This window comes from Zingiber officinale, chromosome 1A, assembly GCF_018446385.1.
Source record: "Zingiber officinale cultivar Zhangliang chromosome 1A, Zo_v1.1, whole genome shotgun sequence".
Taxonomy (NCBI): domain Eukaryota; kingdom Viridiplantae; phylum Streptophyta; class Magnoliopsida; order Zingiberales; family Zingiberaceae; genus Zingiber; species Zingiber officinale.
This window is the reverse complement of record NC_055987.1, coordinates 155,411,694-155,431,267: the sequence shown is the minus strand read 5'-3', so window position 1 is coordinate 155,431,267 and position 19,574 is coordinate 155,411,694. Positions and strand designations below refer to the sequence as shown.

General features: G+C 42.2%; 1 protein-coding gene across 1 annotated transcript; it reads right to left on the bottom strand.

Moving 5' to 3' along the window:
• Positions 1-4,140: 4,140 nt before the first annotated feature.
• Positions 4,141-7,425, bottom strand: LOC122038114. The gene is made up of 7 exons (XM_042597719.1): positions 6,923-7,425; positions 6,726-6,811; positions 5,787-5,865; positions 5,659-5,718; positions 4,929-5,053; positions 4,753-4,824; positions 4,141-4,413 (listed from the first exon to the last, which is right to left on the bottom strand). The coding sequence occupies exons 1-7, from the start codon at positions 7,055-7,057 to the stop codon at positions 4,311-4,313; spliced, it is 660 nt and encodes a 219-aa protein (XP_042453653.1). The 5' UTR covers positions 7,058-7,425; the 3' UTR covers positions 4,141-4,310.
• Positions 7,426-19,574: the final 12,149 nt, after the last annotated feature.

The following is a 19,574-nucleotide window of genomic DNA, read 5'->3' as shown; positions in this document are numbered from 1 at the left end:
CTATTACGTTGAAATTCCTAACAGCTGTCTAATCCGAATTATTAGGAATACAATAGTAATCTAATTTAACAGATTTCATTTGATGAAATGAGGATTCTATATAAATTAAACGAGACCACCCTATCTCAATCTACCCCATCAATTCTTTCTTTCACAGCTTCTCCTAAACTACGGCTTCTCTTCTCATCTCCTTCTTCATGGAACCTGCGGCTTCAGCCAACTCCAGGAGGATCAACGCAGACGCCTCCGTCTCATCGAGGGAGATACCTGGCTGGGCGGCCGACACAGCTGACGTCACTCTTCGCATTAAGGCACGAGTGGTGACACAACTCTTACAGCCTCATCAAGACATAGAGCCCCAATTCATCTCGCACTTCTGCCGCCAGACGCTTTCTTCGTCTTCCGACCACGTTACTGCCGACTGCGCTCATTTCACCATCCCCCAGCCCTACTGCCACATCAGCCATCGGCCCACCTGGGAGGAGCAGACGGAGCAGATGTTCTTCCATGTAGCGGCGAATCACGTGAGCCCCGCCGACCTCGACCTTCTCGCTCAAGCTTTCCGAAGATACACCTACACGGTGTTCGACCGATTTCCAATCACGGAGTTGGTCTCTATGGAGTTCTTTTCCATCATTGAAATCCCTGTCACTCCTTCCGCTTCTACCGGCCGCCTTCGCTATTTGATTCCTCGGGATGCCAATGAATATTTTTTCGGAGGTGACCAAGATATCAACTTCGTCCAGTTCAACAAAGGGCCAAGGCCGGCGTCCACAGCGGCGATGGTGGGGCTCCAGATGGTCACTACGACAGCAGAAGATACCTCGTGTTCCATCTGCCTCGACGATTTCAAGGTGATGACTCAGGCTCTGGCAATGCCTTGCGGCCATTTGTTTCACAAGGGATGTCTGAAGGAGTGGTTGCGACGGAGAAATTCTTGCCCCCTCTGTAGATTCTCACTTCCCACCGCAGAGTAGCGACTGGATCGATCTACTGCAACATAACTGAGAAAATTAAAGAGATTCCTCTATTCATTCATTCCTTGGCTTGTTTAATGATGATCGATATCATTTGTAATTGCATTACTACTCTTTTGCTACGTTAGTCTATTTGATGGATGAGAACATCAATTTGATGAATATCGATGTTATTTCATGATCAATTGAGAAATCTTTAGTTACAATTTGATTACTCTCTAGACAGTGGATGCTGCTGTACAAGAAATTGTTATGAAAAACTCATCAAGATTGTACGATCTTATCTCTTTAAAATTATGATCTGTAATTTTACGATGAATGTTATTTCCGTTGAACCCTAGCTCAATCGAAATAATTTCAATAAAAAAACTCTACTCGATTAGATTTGGAAGAATCTATCTGACTTCGTTTAGTAACCTAATTAATTTGGTTACCGATAACATTTAGCATCTATTTTTGACCAATAATTAATGAGAATTATCGTAATATATTATTATAAATTGACCCCATTAGAATTAGGAACGGTGGCTAGTAGTGTGATTGAAAAAAATAATAATAATTAAGAAATGTCTGCCATAATATGCACTGTCAACAAACAAATATGAAGATAATAGAACCCCAAACAAGTAGGAATGAATTATGTAGTCTGCTGCAGATTGACCCAACTAGAATTAATTAGGAATGACTGTCATAATTTATTTATTTATTTTAAAAAAATGAATCCTATCCAGATTCTGATGATATTTACTTTTTTGGTATTAAATAATGTTGACTGATTATTGTTGTTGGAATCAAATTACATATAACTAAAATAACCGTTGTTCTAGATCCAACAAGATATAGTGCAATTATTAACCCAGTTGTAACTGTAATTTGCGTCCTAACTACCTAAAATAACAATAAATAATAGGTCCAGTTGCCTATCAATGTCCTCAAGAGCAACATGTGGCTTGATTTGAATGATCGGAAACCCAGTTGTAACTGTAATTTGCGTCCTAACTACCTAAAATAACAATAAATAATAGGTCCAGTTGCCTATCAATGTCCTCAAGAGCAACATGTGGCTTGATTTGAATGATCGGACATAAAATTTCCATTAAAATAAATTGAAGTTAACGGTTCCGATTGAAGAAGAACCAACGGATTCATGTTTGCTTTATATATATATAATGTCGGTAGAGTAGTACACTTCCACCGCCACTTGTTAATCAACTCCCATCGATGAGACCTTCACCTCCGACGGCCGCCTCCCCCGTCAAGGGCGTTGTTCTGGTCGATCTTCCTCCTTGGATAGCAATCTCAGGTGGCGTGGAACTGTGTGTGATGGCGCGGGCACGTGTTCAGCTAGATCGCTTGGTTCGAGCGTCGATAGCCCCGACACCCCGATTGATCATCCGCTTCTGTCGACGGACATTTCCTTCTCCGGAGCACCCGAGAGAGAGTGTTGGCTTCGTCATCCACCAACCTTTCTATCTACTCATGCAACAGCAGGCATGGGAAAGGGAAACACGGGTGATGTTGGCTCGTGTGGTGGCCAATTACGTGCGGCGCGCTAACCTAGATCTTCTTGCAGAGGCATTTCGCGACTATACATCCTCCACTGTCCGTTGACTACCCATGATGAGTGTTGTTTTGATGGAGATATATTCCATCATTTTTGTCCCCTTCGCGTCTTCGGGCATCAGTCGCCTCCAGATATGGCTGCCTCCGGATGAGTTTGCTCTGTTTTCCTAGAGCGAGGACCACAACAACGCCCACTTCAACAGAGGTTCCAGGCCAGCATCTACTACGATGGTGGAGGGGGCCTCAAGACGGTCGATGCTGAGGAACCGGACTCTTGTTCCATATGTCTGGAGGATTTCGAGATGGCAGCTCCAGTATTGACGATGCCTTGCAGTTACCTCTTTCATGCGGCGTGTCTGAAGAAATGGCTGGAGCAGAGCTGTTCATGCCCTCTCTATCGCTTTTCACTTCCTCAAGAAGAGTAGAATGTCTCCCTTATATGCTAGTCACTATTCCAAAAATTAGTAACCGTCTATGATTTATCTAATCCGTGTTGATACTGAGACAGATTGGCGGGAGCGTTGGGATGATAGTATTCATCTTTTGCCATCAAGAAAAATAATACTAGCTCGGCAACTCAATAATCCGCGACTCTTCATCGTTCATATTTTATTCATTCATCCATTTGCTTTATTCTGCTTTAGACTCCCAACTAGATGCTCTGTTAGGGTTTGTTTTGCTCCAATTATGATTTAACTTGTGTTGCTTTTTCCTCATGCGTCATACAAATTTGTTTCATTCATCTTTATTGTCTTTTAGACTGTGGAGAACTTCTGGTGCTAGTATAAGTCTACAAGACTATATGCATGTTCTCATGAGGCAGATATCAGAGGTTTCTTTTTGAACGTTTATATTCTTTTTAGAATAAAAAGCATGTATTGTAATTGTTGACCTAATTAATGATTCGAGTAATAAATGAACCATCATTACGTACATAATTTACTATTTTAGTTGTTCTTCGAATTAAATTGTATCTAAACATAAATCTTAACAACTGTTCTAGATTCAATTCAATTAAGAATTATTTTCCTAATAAATAATGTAACTTACATGTCAATCGACGATGAGTTAACATGATACAAACATCCCTTAGTAAAATCGTCAGAGGGCTGAATCCAATGGAAGTGAATCACTCGTTTCATTTTAGTTAATTTTTTATACGCAACAATATTTTCTAGAACGTATATCAATTCTATTCTACTAGTAGATACATCAATTTGTTATTATATTCTATTATCATAATTATACTACTACTAAACTTGTCAAAAAAATACATTAGTATTAGCTAATTAATTATCATAATTATACTACTACTAGTCAACATGTGCAATGAATATACCAACGGCAAAAAAAAAAAAAAAAAAAAAGATGTTACGACAGCTTGAAATGCCTTCATGTGTCAAAATTTGCTGTTTTGCTTTTGAGTTCAAACATCGACATTTCTTTACAATTTAACCCATAATTGGCTCATTTCTCCCTTGGCAATATTTTATCATATTTAATGTCTTGCAATTTTTACGACTACCATCTCTTAGCTTAGAAGAGTCGCCCGACTGCTAGAAAAAGTCGGAACTTATGAACACCGAAACAATCGTCGATGTGTTCAAACGATAACAATAAATAAATCAGCAATCAAAACTATTTGTCTTTGTACATGGTTCCTATTCATTCTCATGAACAGCGTTGGAACCATGTAGTGACATGCCATTATGCCAAAAAACGTATTCGTGAAGAAAAGTTCTTTCCACCCGAGATCACCATAAGCAGATATCAGATCTTGTGAACGTGGTAACCGGCATCTTCAGATGTCAAATCGTCCTTCCAATTCTCAAATTCTGACCCTCCAAACACTAGTTGTTTGATCCCAACATAACTGAAAAAGGAAGAAAAACTAGTGAAGCCAGGGATATCATTTAACCAGGTACGTAAAAAGAAGGAATTTCCTGTGTAAATTTAAAAATAAATAAATAAACAAAATCAGAGCTGAGGTTCGAGGAGACAATTTTCATCACTTCGTCAGACACTGGATAAAAGAACTAGCAAAATAGCGACCCCAGGAATTACAGTCAGCAATACTGGCTGCTGAGAGGGACTTCTCATGGACAAAAGAAAACGAAGAATAACTTGGAACATTTGGCACTAGCATAAGAGTAGCATGGTAATATGTATAATGAAATTTAGAGTTCATGAAAAATAAGGATCTCGAGGTTACTCTGAGCTGATGCTTGTCAACGCATTAATCAGGACATCCAGCAGCAGAGGTTCACTGGTACCAATGTCTACCCTGTAAATATCATATTGAGAATCCATACAAAACAAATGTATATAAATCTATGAAAATATTCCTAGTTGAGAAGGATTTCAAGAATGCAAAAGAGTTTGATTTACCATATCCTTGCCAGATTGTCCTGAATCTCCAGATCACCAATGTTGTAAAATGTTGCTGGAGTAACATTTGCTCCTTGAATAGCATCATAACTCAGTCTTTTACTCTCAAGCGGTGCTTGTGATAACTGTATATATTTTAAAAGATAAAATAAAATAGAAGAGAATTAAAAATATTAATCATATGTTTCATACTAGAAATCCAGTTGAAAACTCAAATTTACTTTTTAAGTTGGTCTGCCTTTCTAGCTGAATTGCATATCAGAGTTACGAACCTCAATGTTCAGTCCAATTTAAATACATTGAATATGTACGTAACATACTTATGGAGCTCCTACTTACCAAGTTGAATTACTTAATATCATGCAAGCTGTAGCAAGTCTTTTTCACTTCTGATTGTTACAGAGTGAAATTCCAAAACGTGTTGGATGATGATCATTTTTCGTCAATCAACTAGAGTAGATCATGACCATTGCATCAATTATGTTCTTCATTGAGTGTGAACATATCACGAAAAGAACAAGGTGCAACTCTGTTCCTTTTTCATGGAATTCAAGTCACAACACACTAGAACTCTATTCCTTTCGATATAACAGTACTGAATACTTGTCAAGCACATGATTCATAAACCATCTTGTTAGACTGATATGAGCTGTCGAGAATATTGAGGATAATAGACAATTGAAAATGCACATGCCTAGCCGTATCTAGATAGTTTGTTCAAATTTTGTACCTGCATGTTCATCGAGTTGCATCCTCCAAGGCGCCCAATTATATGCCAAGATCGAATAGTCTGTATACATAATTATTCATCTAGAAGTAACTAAATGAAGTCAATGAAGACTCATTTGATACACTTACATCACAGATTAAAGTAACGTCTTTTGCTAACGGAACATTGTAGAATTCAAACCATATGTAGGAGTTCGAAAAATCAAACCTGACACAAATCAACTTATAGAAGTTAGAACTGTTTCACAGAATCTAAAAAAAAATGAGAAGGAACTAAATCATCTTATGAGAAATTGGGGGAGAAACATAAGGCATAATGAAGCACCTGGTTAGATAAAGTAGTTTACAAAATCTATAAATATCAGTTCCATTCAAAACTTTTGGATCAGTATATTAGTTTTAAGCTAAATAACTTGCTAACATATACATAACAAAAAGCCATGAATCACAACTATTTGGGATTGACTATACAAGAATATATTACCAATGACATATAGATCTTTCAAATTACTTTTATGTGCAGTTACTAGAATATTGTTCAGTATCCTTCTCTCACTCATGCTTTCGACTTCATTTGAGCCAATTTATCATTAATAGATTCAAGCGGCCATCTTTAAGCACATCCATAGCATGTCAAGATGCTCTGTCTATGCTGAGGTACATATCCATAATGCTGTGACGCGTGGTCATTTTTGCACTAAAGCAGCAATAACTCATGCTGTTGATTGATGATCGAGCAGTTACACTATACTTTGATTTTGCAAGACAGGAGATCCACGCCTTGCTTAATAAAATGCATGTTTAGTGTATTATTGACTAAAAAAGAAGGGAAAAAAGGTCCCCTAAAACATGAGAGACTCTAAGTAATAGCGTATGTTAAGTATAAGTTAGCTAGAATCAATACCTGTGCACATATATGGCTCACGCCCTCAACCTAACCCGATTAAATATTGCAAGTATTTCACACAAAAAAATTCGATATCACAAGGTAAGAGTTCCCAAGAATCCAGCATGAGAGTGTTAATAAATGTGATTATCTAGTAGCCAAAGGCATTGACAGTCACTCACTTGTTGAAGACGATCTTCATTGGTTTAGCAGACCCAGTTTTAGCATGCAAAATCTTGTGCTTCTTCCGTCTTATTCTCTCCTCAACCTATTAATATATAGAAAAAATAAAAATTAGAACTATAAGAGATTCCCCCTTTTATGTCAATACAATAAGCCCTAAACCCTAATAATTGGATGAGATATTGAAGTGTGTTACTCGAGATTGGCCCTTCTTGGGGTCATCGAAGCAGCTACCGAGAATCTCCGCCAGCTCTGGATCTCTATCATAGTCCTCTTCATTCCCTCTGCTTCTGTATCCACTTGAAGAATTCAAGAATTCATCCACCTCCATTTCTCCCTCCTCCTGCTCCCCCTTAAATTCATTGGAAGAAGGGAAATAATCGAAACCTTCCTCTCCTCGTCCTTCTGTTTCATTTACCTCTATCGTCTCCTCTTCGAAGCCAACAACCTCCAAGGGTTTTTGGAGGGGTTTGTCCCGCTTATTTGGTCTAGCTTTGGCAGCGATGGCAGGAAAGCGGAGTTGCCTTCTAGAGTCGACAAAATAGATGAGATTTGGAAGAGAGGAAATGGATGAGGTGGAGACGCCAGCACCGGTTCCGGCGATCGGGACGGGAAGACGGAGGCAAGACTTGGAGCGCGGCTTGTGAATGGCAACAAAGGTCTCGTCGTCTTGGTCGTATCCCAACTCGTACTAGCAGAAAAGTAATGTGTTCGATTGGATCTTGATTACGGTTCGGTTCGACTGAACCGAATTAAAAATACTAAGGGGGCGTTTAGTTTAGGGTAATAGGAGTGGGGAATGGGAATGGGAATCATTGATTCCCATTGTTAATGTTTGGATTATAGGAATAGAAATACAAATAAGGGAATGAATCCTTGAAATTGGGTAATGACTCATTCTCATGTACCTCCCTTTCAATGAGTCATTACCCTATTTTCATCAATCAAAATATTCCCTTATTCCAAAAATACCCTTGACTTAAAACTAAAATTTTTTCCATTAATATCAAATATCAAAATATATTTATTTATTTTTTCTTTCATATCACTTATCTCTCCTTATTCTCTCTCATTATATTTTCTCTCTCATCATAGTTTCTCTCTCATCATTTTATCATACACTTTCTCTCTCCTTAATCTCTCCTATCACACTCTTTTTCCTCTTTTTTTCTCATTACACTTTCTCTCTCCTCAATCTCTTCCATCGCACTCTCTTCCTTCTTTTGTTCCTCATCACACTTTCTCTCTCATCACACTTTCTCTCTCCTCAATCTCTCCCATCACACTCTCTTTTCTCTTTTTTCTCATCACACTTTCTCTCTCATCATACTTTCTCTCTCCTTAATCTCTTATCACACTTCCTCCTTTTTCTCTCATCACACTTTCTCTCTCATCATACTTTATCTCTCCTCAATCTCTCTTATCACACTTCCTCCTTTTTTCCTCAACACACTTTCTCTCTCATAATACTTTATCTCTCCTCAATCTCTCTTATCACACTTACTCCTTTTTTCCTCAACACACTTTCTCTCTCATCATACTTTCTCTCTCCTCAATCTCTTCCATCATATTCACTGTTCTCTTTTTCTCTCATCATACTTTCTCTCTCCTCAATCTCTCTCATCACACTCTCTCTCATTTTTTCTCACTATATTTTCTCTCTCTTCATCCTCTCCTATCATACTTTCTCTCACATCATACTTTCTCTCATCATGCTCTCTCCAATCACACTCTCTTTTTTCATTTTCTCTCATCACAATTTCTCTCTCTTCATTCTTTCTTATCACACTTTCTCTCTCATAATACTTTCTCTCTCATCATATTTTTCTCTCACATTTATCTTTCTCACACATCTAATTTTTTCTCTTATTTTCCTTTAAGGGTAAAAAAGGAAACTTTGATTTATTCCGATAGAAGATATACAACTAACCAAACATTGCTTTTAAGAGTGATATTCATGCTCATACCCATTCTCATTCCACAATACAATGATTCCCATTCCGATTCCTATTCCTAGGAAAGAACCAAACACCCCCTAAATTAACTTTGCTCCTGGATGTATCTATTTTGCTCATTCACATATATCTATAGCAATCAATTAACTTTTAAACAAAAATTGACTGATATAATCACTAATATTGATAGATAAATCTAGAAAACTCGATATGAAATATTTATTCGTCTAATATATATATATATATATATATATATATATATATATATATCGCGACTGTACGCATAGGATATCAACGCTTTCTTTTTTTTTTAATTATTTTTTAAAAATTTTGAATTAAAAAATAATTAAAATATTTTTAAATATTTTATTTCTAGATTCATACTTATCAATTGGGTTATAATTTATAAACTATTTTTTTTTAAAAAATTACCTCTAGAATTTAGATTTTCCAATTGGGTTATAGTATTTAGTAAAAAGAAAAAATTAAAAATACAATATATTTAAGTATTTATGAAGTATTGTAATATGTCTAAGGGATATATTCATGGATTAAGGATTTATATATAAGAAAATATTGATTTTTTAAAATTCAAAATTAAAATAATAGATATCCTATATTATTATTTATTATTTATTATTATTATTATTTTAAATTTTTAAATTAAAAAAATTAATTAAAATATTTTTTAAGATTTTATTTTAGGATTCTTGTTTCTCACTTCGGTTATAATTTTTAAACTATTTTTTTTTTAAGATTTTACCTCTAGGGTTTAGGCATCCCAATTGAATTATAATATTTAGTAAAAAGAAAAATTAAAAATGAAATAAATTTAAATATTTATGGAGTATTATAATATGTTTAGGGGATATATTTATATATTAGGGATTTATATATAGAAATATTGATTTTTTTAATTCAAATTAAAAAAAAAAGAAAATTTTAATACCTGCGAGAGGATAATATATATATATATATATATAAATATAAACACTCAAAACGAATTTTTATAACAATCATTCCATAAACAAAAGCCAACAAGCATAGGAGGGGAAAAAAAAAACAATCTCCTAATCCTTCTAAGGATGGATCATTCATAACTATGATCGTATCGTGATCATAATTAGACTGCAATTGATTGTGATTCTTTTTTAAATTCATCGTCCCCTTTAAATTATAGTTTAATTTAGAGTGAATGGTCGAGGGCCATGGTTGTTGGGCACCGAGAGGAGTGGCCTTTAGATGGGACGGTAAATTCAAAAAGAGATCACAATCAATTGAGATCGAATTACGACTACCCGTAATTATGAATAGTACATCTCCTAGTCCAAAAAAAAAAAAAAAAAAACCAGGAGATATGTTCTTGGGAAAAAGTATTAGATATGTAATTTGGATATTTTTAAAATTATCTATGCTATTTGAGTAATACAAAACTTAAACTACATGATTCATTAATTTACCGAATTAAATACGTTTTGCAGTTAGACCCAGCAATCCAAAATATTGATGGTAATCGTAAAAACAAAATTTTAATTTACTTACAGTTAAAAATAAATTGAAAATTTATTTAAGAAGCATGAATACTACCCCTTACTCTATCGCAACTTCTTAATTGCATTCTCTGACTTAGTTTTATTTTTTTTTCTAAAATTTAAAATTATAATATAGAATGTTCTATAAATTAAGGTTAGAATAGGGGCAACCAATTGGTCACTCCAAGATTCGACACATGAACCATTTGAAATATAAATAAATCAAGCCCACGGTCAAATCGGTTCCGAACTCAAGTTCTTGCTGTTGGCCATACATTGCTGTTGGTCAAATCGTGGTCGTCGATGAGTTGTCATGGACTCACGGTGGTGGATGATTTGTTGGTTAAGAAACATTGAAGTAATTCCAGCTCAAATGCGCTAAAATTTATGTTAGGTGATCCAAGAACGATTGCTTCGTCTTCAAAATGAAGGTAATCATGCAAAAAAAAAAAAAAAACGCACATTCTCAGCGGTTAAAAATTAAAATATGTCAATGAACACTTGTTCCGAAGAGAAAGAAAGCTCCACTTGTGCACACCAAAATGAAAAGGACGGATTTAAAGGTGACAATCGAAGTGATAAAATATCCAGTACTGCGGAATCAAACATCTCGCCTCGAATCGATTTTTTTTTTTTTTTGCATTCAATTCAACTGGCTTTTGGCTGTTGGAGAAAATGAATCGCCAGAGGAGTTGAGATTTTTAGGGCGTGCCAGCTCCATCGGCAAGGGATCAATCCATCCAGAGCACCAAAACACAACAAATGATCAAGAGGAAAGGATAAAATAACACCACGCATCTCAATAACAAATCCTACTATCAGCATCTATATACCATAGCCTCGTATTCTCATCTTAGAATCCACATGTAACAGCCACGAATAGCGATCATCAATCACATTATTTAGATCTAGAATGAAAAGAACCATAAATCGACTCGAATCCAACCCTACCGAGGACCTCAACCAGAGCGCGCTCCGGATCCATCAGCGGCGAAGAGATCCGAGGAGTAGGGCGGCGGAGGAGGCGATGAAGGCGACGGCGAGAGGCGGGGAGACGACGCAGGCCGCAGAGGCTGGTGCGGGGGCGGGAGCCTCGGCAGCGAAGGCTCCTCCAGCGAGGAACGAGGCGAAGAAAACCACGGCGAGGCAGATCGCGAGGGCTTGGGCTCCGAAGGCGGCCATTGAAACTACGACGAGGTCTCGGAACGAGGGTAAGTAACAAAAGAGAAGAGTAAGCGAACAGAAGGCGGCGTAGACGAGATGAACCAGGAAGCGGGGGTATTTATAGCCCGAACGGGTAGCCTAGCGGATCGGGTAATATATTTATTAATCCGACTCGTGACGTGCGGTCGTCGACAGGTGCCAGCTGGTCCACCGCGTTGTTTGTTTAATTATTTCGTTACATGCCTTATTTATTCGTTTATTATTAGTAAGTGATTTATTAATCTTTGAATATTAAGGAATAATAAGTAGGTCTCTTATATTAATATTTACGGCATTTTGACACGTATCGAGTTAGAAACTTCATGGGTAAGCATGTCGATTGCTGACATATGACTTCCATAATCATTAGGGTTGGGCGGGGCAATAGTGCAATCATATTAATGGCATAATTACATCATGTTATTATAACCAATATAAATTAATATTTTACTACCAACAGGCAACATTAATAATCATTACAAATCAAAATAGATCTTTATTACCATACGAAATCACACGTATTCTCTTTCCCCGCGATCAACAAATATGGAATTAGTTTATGATTTTTAAAAAGGTAAAACAATTTGCAAATTTTTTGTTTGGTTTCTTAAAAATAAATGTTACAGTCTGTTTTTCTGTGTTTGGGTTAATTATAGTTCCAGCACAATTGTGGGAAAAAAAAACGAATACCCCTAACATCCCAAGATTAATATGGAAAAGATAAATATTAGATTTTGGAATAATGACTAACACATAAGGAATATATTTATCTTGACTCTATCAAAATTTAATCCTTAGATCTCATTATGACAATATTATATGTGCTAGCCATTAGAATAGGATATGAAATTCATCTCAAATCTCACCTTTCTTTTTTTTTTAAATTAAGTTCATCCGTTGTCCATCTGCTGAATACCACTCCCACCAACTATCTCAATAAAATTAAATAATTTTAAACTTGTTTTTTTAAAATAACTATTATTAATACTTTGATACGATAGTTAAGGTGGACCACAACACATGTCAAAATTTAGAAGGTCGATTGATATAGAAATTCAAGTCAAGAAGAGGTCAACATATTAAGTCAAGGTGTATCCTCATTTAGATAGAGAACTTGTCCGATCGAACCCTATGACCGGTCGAGCCTCTAGTCTCAATCTCCTAAGCATTAATGAAGCTCGAAATCAAGTATTAACTAGCTAGATCGAGTGCTTCAGCCGATCAGACATATTGAATGCTTGGTCCATGATCATGTTCGAATGAGGGAAGCTGGAAAGCTGGGGATGGGGTGACTGCTGACAGGATGAAGACCTCGATCCTGCAAAACAAAACCAAACCAGGGAAGGGTTCCTAGTGTTGGCCCTCCGACGCTGAAGTCAGAATTAGGAAGAGAGAATAAGTAATCAAGAAATAGGAATATCTTATCTTTCCATATACCTAGCGTACCCTTTTATACCTTTCTTTGTGATCATTCATCTGCCCTTATTTAATAATATTAAGTGTCAGAGGAAAGTTTATTTGTCTTGACTTCTGTGCATTAAAGATAAATGGAGTGTTCTTCTTGATCTTGACTTCTTCATATTTAATGATGATAGACAGAGTGTTCTATTTTATTTTCTCGTCTCTTCCGGTGTAGTGTCATTCTTGCACTGGACGGACGATTTGAGCGGCTCACTTTCCTGTCGGACGGGCGATCCGAGTGGCTCATTTTTCTGCCTACCAGAACAACCAATTGCGGTTTGGCCATTTGTCCGATCAACCCATGATGTCCATTTGTTTGACCGACCCATGATGTCTATTTGTCTGACGGGCTGGATGATCCACTCGGCCAACTCCTTTGGCTAAGGCTCTTTCCATAAGTCCAGGCGTTGACTGCTGATCCTGTCCGAACGCTGACTCAACGGACGCTGGGCACATGGCGCTTCCGGCTGCTGGCGTGGATTTTCGACTGGTCGCACGAACCTCCGGCGAACCTGCACAGAAGTCGGGCCGGGAAGGAGTTCCCGGCGGCGACCCTCCGACGCTCAAGTCAGGTAAGCCAGTGGTGGAAAAAGTAGCTCCAAAGATTATATATTGCGTACCTCCGGCGAAGTCTGCGGCTCCTTATATAGAGCGGTGAAAGAGCTTCTACACGCTCACCGAGGCGCGTACGTGTCCGCAGCCCATACCTCGGTATGTGTTTGTCAGAAAGCTTACTGGACGCCATACTGCAACAATCCCATCGTGCCTTCGATGGGACAACAAGACACCCCGTTGTCAGACTAGGAGTATGGCCTAGCCATACGACTTGACGGCTGTCAGCAGATGTTCCTGTCCCTATTTACCCACCGCCGGCCAGGATGTCCGTCCGGCCGGCTAGACGAAGACCGTCGTCCGGACGGCCCTAATTCCCTGCGCCGGCCGAGCGGCGCGCCCATTACGTCCTGCCTTCTCTTAGGCCTTCCGCTCGGTCATTATTTACTGTTTCATTGAGCGTCGGAACCCCGATCCCTGTTAGGGCTCCTATTACTATCAGATGTTTACTGGCAGACCGATCGGCCTGCCCTTTTCTCATGAGTCTGGTCGGCTCACCCTTCTTCGACGGACCACCTGGCCCTTTGACCTCCACGTGGCGTTGACCCCTCATTAGGGGGTCCCGGGGCTCTTACCACCGGATCACTTGCCTTCCCCTCGAGTCTAGTCGAAGGAGGCGAAGTCCGACTGACTGGACTGCCGATCTGACTGAGCAATGATCACTGCCTTAGGCCGCTCGGCCAGGCATAGGGGTGCTCATCCGTTCAGTGGTATCTTGTCCGTGCCTTGTGTTCTCTTGGAATCCATGTCCGATGCTCTCCCCTACTACCCATCACGTGCGCTGCGCACGGTAAGGGGAGCTCATTAAATGCGGCCAGTATCCTGCTGACACGTGGCGATCATGCGTTTGTCAGCGTATGGCGGTGGCGTCACTTCCGATGGGACAGCCGTCGTTTGAAATGAACGGCTAGATGACGACCTTGATATCGGCAACCTGGATCGGACGGCTGAAATTAATAGTGGCCGCCCTTATAAAGCTCCGACTTCCGCTTTCCGCCGCATTTCGGCCTCATCTCCTCCCGGCGTTTCGCTGCTCCTTTCTTCTCCGGCGACCTTGCGTTCCGGCTCTCCGGCGACCCTACAGCTTCTTCCGATCATCTCCCTTGCCCGTAAGACTTCCTCTTCCTTGGTGCCTCTCCTTTCTTCTCTCTATTAGCTATTTCTTTTATCATCCCGCACTCTTTCCTAGTTTTATTTCTCCTTCCTTCCATCACGCGTCCATTCCTGGCCTTATACCATGACCAATACCTCACAGCCGACCGGCGGTGCTCCGGGTCTTTGGTATTCGACCATGGAAAGCCGATTCGACGAGGAGGACGCCTTGCGCCTCACTCGAACCTATGATCTGCCGACCGACCACCAAATAGTATTAGCCACACCGACCGATCGGCCTCATGAACCGCCGCCCGGCACCGTTCTTTTCTTCCGAGACTAATTTTTGGCCGGGCTACGTTTTCCACCCCACAAGTTCTTCTTACAAATTTACAATTATTTTCGCATTTCGCTCGGCCAGGTAGTCCCTAACTCCATTAGGCTGTTGAGCGGAGTGATAGTCCTTTTTAAACTGAACAACATCCCCCTCGACCCTAAGATTTTTCACTACTTTTTTTTATCCCAAGCAAGCCGAGTGGGGTACCTTTATTTTCCAATCTAGGATAGGTTTCGTCCTTTTTGATAATATGCCGAGCTCCAACAAACATTGGAAGGAGCACTTTTTCTATGTGCGTTTTCCCGAGCCGCCAACTTTTCGTACCAAGTGGCAGACGGCGATGCCGGCGCAACCGGAGCTCGGCAAATTTAGAGGTGATGCGGCCTACCTTCATGCGGCCGAGCGGTTGGTGGGTCAGCGCTATCACATTGACAAGCTGCTCCTCCCAGGAGTAATGTATATATTCGGCCTGTCTTCCACCCCAGCCGATCTGCCCTGCAGCATGAGTAAGCAATTCTCATCCCTCCTTTTTCTTTTGTTCTAATTGATTTAATCTTTGTTTCTGCAGCTGAAGTTATGTGGCGTGCTAAGGCGACCGAGAAGCTCAAATTGAAAGCCGCTCAGATTGAGGCGGTGACGAACAAGGAGGTCGCCGAGTGGGGCCTTGATCCAGCCGATCCGACCGGCGAATTAGGCGAGGGGACTCAGGATGCCCCTGAAGCCTTAGCAGCTACTACCTCTCACGACGAGGCAGCGGGCGGCACAGAACCTTCTACCCCAGCCGAAGTGGAGGGCCGTTCGGCCGATGATGTTCCCCTGCTCACTCGGAAGCGCAGGCGGCCAGAGCCGGCATCCGCATCAACTGCCTTTGATGAGCCACAGCCCGAGCGGGGCGCGGATGCTCCGATGTTATCGGGGACCATTTCTCTAGAGAGTACCCCGACCCCACATGGCTCTCCGAGGGCAAGCTATGAGGTGCCACCGTCCAGCCCTTCTAGAACTCTACGCCGTATCAGGCGTTTGGGCGAGCTTCCCTCCTCGCCCACCGGTAAGGCCGATGCTTCTCAGAGTGAGCCGAGCGGCTCGAATTTAATTAAAACCGTTCTGCGCCTCCCCTCAGAGGAATACATGGCTGCTGCTGATCGGCCAGTGGTCCCCGAGCAGCAGATTACCTTAACGGGCCCTCTTGCAAAAGCTTGGGAGGACGCTCGGTGCCGAATAAAAGCGATGACTCCCGGGCAGCTCGGCGACAGCAACCTCCAACAGGCCACCGGGGTATGCTCTTTTTCTTTGTTCGTGTATTTGAATTAAGTTTTTAACCTGTTCACTTTTGCTCGTAGAACTGGGTGGAGCAGATTGCCATTAGCAATCGGTTGACCGAGCTGGAGGATGAATTGAAAAAACTTAAAGCCGCCGGGGACAACCGACAATCGACGGCCGCTTTGGAGCAGGCCAAAAAATTACTGGAAGCCGAACGGAAACGGGCTTCCGATCTGGCGAGCAAGGTCGTTCGGCTTGAAGCGATGGTCAAACAACGAGATAAGGAGATCAAGACGGCGACCACTCGGAAGCGACAGGCCATCGATGACATGGACCGAATGAAGGTGGAGATCAGAGGGCTGGAGCAACGCATCAAGGATCTGGATGCTCTTCTGGCCACCGAGAAGGAGAGCCGCTCGGCCGATCTTCAAAGATTTGATGGAGATTTGAAGGATCTCCAAGCTGCCAGCGACACTGCCCACGCCGAGCTCAAAGAGTATCAAGAGGGGGAGTCGGCTCGCTCCGACGAGGTGAGGAAGGCATTCGTCCGCTCGGATGCCTTTGGGGAGAAATTTACTGACAAGATCTCCCTCACCTTTGAAGAGGCGATCAAAGCGGCTGTGGATCACTTAAAGGCCAAAGGCCACCTGCCCGCCGAGTTGACCATCCCTCCCGAGGACCTCGCGACCGTGATGGGCGCCATCCCTAATGCTCTTTTTGATTTCGACGCATGAGGAGTGTTTCTTATGAACTTTTTTGTATCCCCGCCGTTCGGCCAAACTTATTTTTGTTGTAACTTTTTTGGGTTAGCCCTGTGCTTAATAGATAATCTTTTCCTTTCCTTCAACTTTTGTTTTGGCAAGAAATTTTTCTCTCGTCATAACTAAAGTGTTCTTTAAAACTCCTCCGCTCGGCACCACGCTCTGTCAGACTAAAGTCGATTGTCTTTAATAACATCTTTCATCATGCGACTGAGCAGCCGCTCGGCATGAGAACGCCCTTCGTTGGTATGGTAATTATCTTTAGTTCTCATTGACCAATTTTTGCTTTGTGCCTTACCCCCAAAGGGGTTTTCCGTATATTTTTTATAAGCGAGCCGCTTAGCCGTATGTTGGTCTTAACGACCAGGCTATCGTTGATTGTATCATGTGAATGGCTATCCGCTCGGACGTTTATAGACGCCGGCTCGTCTCTCGATATTTAACGTCGGAGCTCGACGGTCTTCCGCTCGAACGTTTATAGACGCCGGCTCGTCTCTCGATATTTAACGTCGGAGCTCGACGGTCTTCCGCTCGGACGTTTATAGACGCCGGCTCGTCTCTCGATATTTAACGTCGGAGCTCGACGGTCTTCCGCTCGGACGTTTATAGACGCCGGCTCGTCTCTCGATATTTAACGTCGGAGCTCGACGGTCTTCCGCTCGGACGTTTATAGACGCCGGTCCTCTCGATATTTAACGCCGGAGCTCGGCGGTCTTCTACTCGGCGCTTATTTATAGCCGGCTCGTCTCTCGATATTTAACGCCGAGCTCTACGGTCTTCCGCTCGGGCGTTTATAGACGCCGGCTCGTCTCGATATTTAAACTCGACGGTCTTCCACTCGGACGTTTATAGACGCCGCCTCTCTCGATATTTAACGCCGGAGCTCGGCGGTCTTCCGCTCGGACGTTTATAGATGCGGCTCATCTCTCGATATTTAACGTCGGAGCTCGACGGTCTTCCGCTCGGACGTTTATAGACGCCGGCTCGTCTCTCGATATTTAACGTCGGAGCTCGACGGTCTTCCGCTTGGACGTTTATAGACGCTGGCTCGTCTCTCGATATTTAACGTCGGAGCTCGACGGTCTTCCGCTCGGACGTTTATAGACGCCGGCTCGTCTCTCGATATTTAACGACGGAGCTCGACGGTCTTCGGCTCGGACGTTTATAGACGCCGGCTCGTCTCTCGATATTTAACGACGGAGCTCGACGGTCTTCCGCTCAGACGTTTATAGACGCCGGCTCATCTCTCGATATTTAACGTCCGAGCTCGACGGTCGGGCTCCTTCGCGGAGAGCCTCACCGTGTGCGGTCGTCCAGCCTCGTCCATTGTTCCCGTTCGGATGCAGGAGCGTTCCCACAGACGGCGCCAATTTGATCCTGTCCGAACGCTGACTCAACGGACACTGGGCACGTGGCGCTTCCGGCTGCTAGCGTGGATTTTCGACTGGTCGCACGAACCTCCGGCGAACCTGCACAGAAGTCGGGCCGGGAAGGGGTTCCCGGTGGCGACCCTCCGACGCTCAAGTCAGGTAAGCCAGTGGTGGAAAAAGTAGCTCCAAAGATTATATATTGCGTACCTCCGGCGAAGTCTGCGTCTCCTTATATAGAGCGGTGAAAGAGCTTCTACACGCTCACCGAGGCGCGTACGTGTCCGCAGCCCATACCTCGGTATGTGTTTGTCAGAAAGCTTACCGGACGCCATACTGCAACAATCCCATCGCGCCTTCGATGGGACAACAGGACACCCCGTTGTCAGACTAGGAGTATGGCCTAGCCATACGACTTGACAGCTGTCAGCAGATGTTCCTATCCCTATTTACCCACCGCCGGCCAGGACGTCCGTCCGGCCGACTAGACGAAGAGCGCCGTCCGGACGGCCCTAATTCCCTGCGCCGGCCAAGCGGCGCGCCCATTACGTCTTGCCTTCTCTTAGGCCTTCCGCTCGGTCATTATTTACTGTTTCATTGAGCGTCGGAACCCCGATCCCTGTCAGGGCGCCTATTACTATCAGATGTTTACTGGCAGACCGATCGGCCTGCCCTTTTCTCATGAGTCCGGTCGGCTCACCCTTCTTCGATGGACCACCTGGCTCTTTGACCTCCACGTGACGTTGACCCCTCATTAGGGGGTCCCGGGCTCTTACCACCGGATCAACTGCCTTGACTTTGACCGACACCGTGTCAATTGACCCGTGACAGGTGAACCCTTATCACCGCATCAGTCCACATGAACTCCTAAGCATTGATGAAGCACAAAGCCAAGTATTAACAAGCTCAACTAAGTGCTCCAACCGATCAGGCATATGGCTCGATTGGACATTTTGGACACTTAGTCTGCCCCAACGAAGGTCGAGTCGCCGACTGCATTCACCAAAGTCGACAAGGTGGCTATTGCGAGTGATGGGCGGTCGGAAAATATAATTAAGGACTCAGTCGGCTTGTCGGGAGAGCCTAGTGTGGGCCCCATGGCCCAATGACCTCATATTCCTTTTTGGCATTTTGTGCTACGGAGGACAGAAAATATTCTGTATATAAGTTGCACATTCGAATCTTCCATCCTATCAATCGCAGAAATTACGGGTTCATTTTGGGAAAGGTATTAGAGGTTCTTTATAGTCTATCCTTTTTAAAAAATA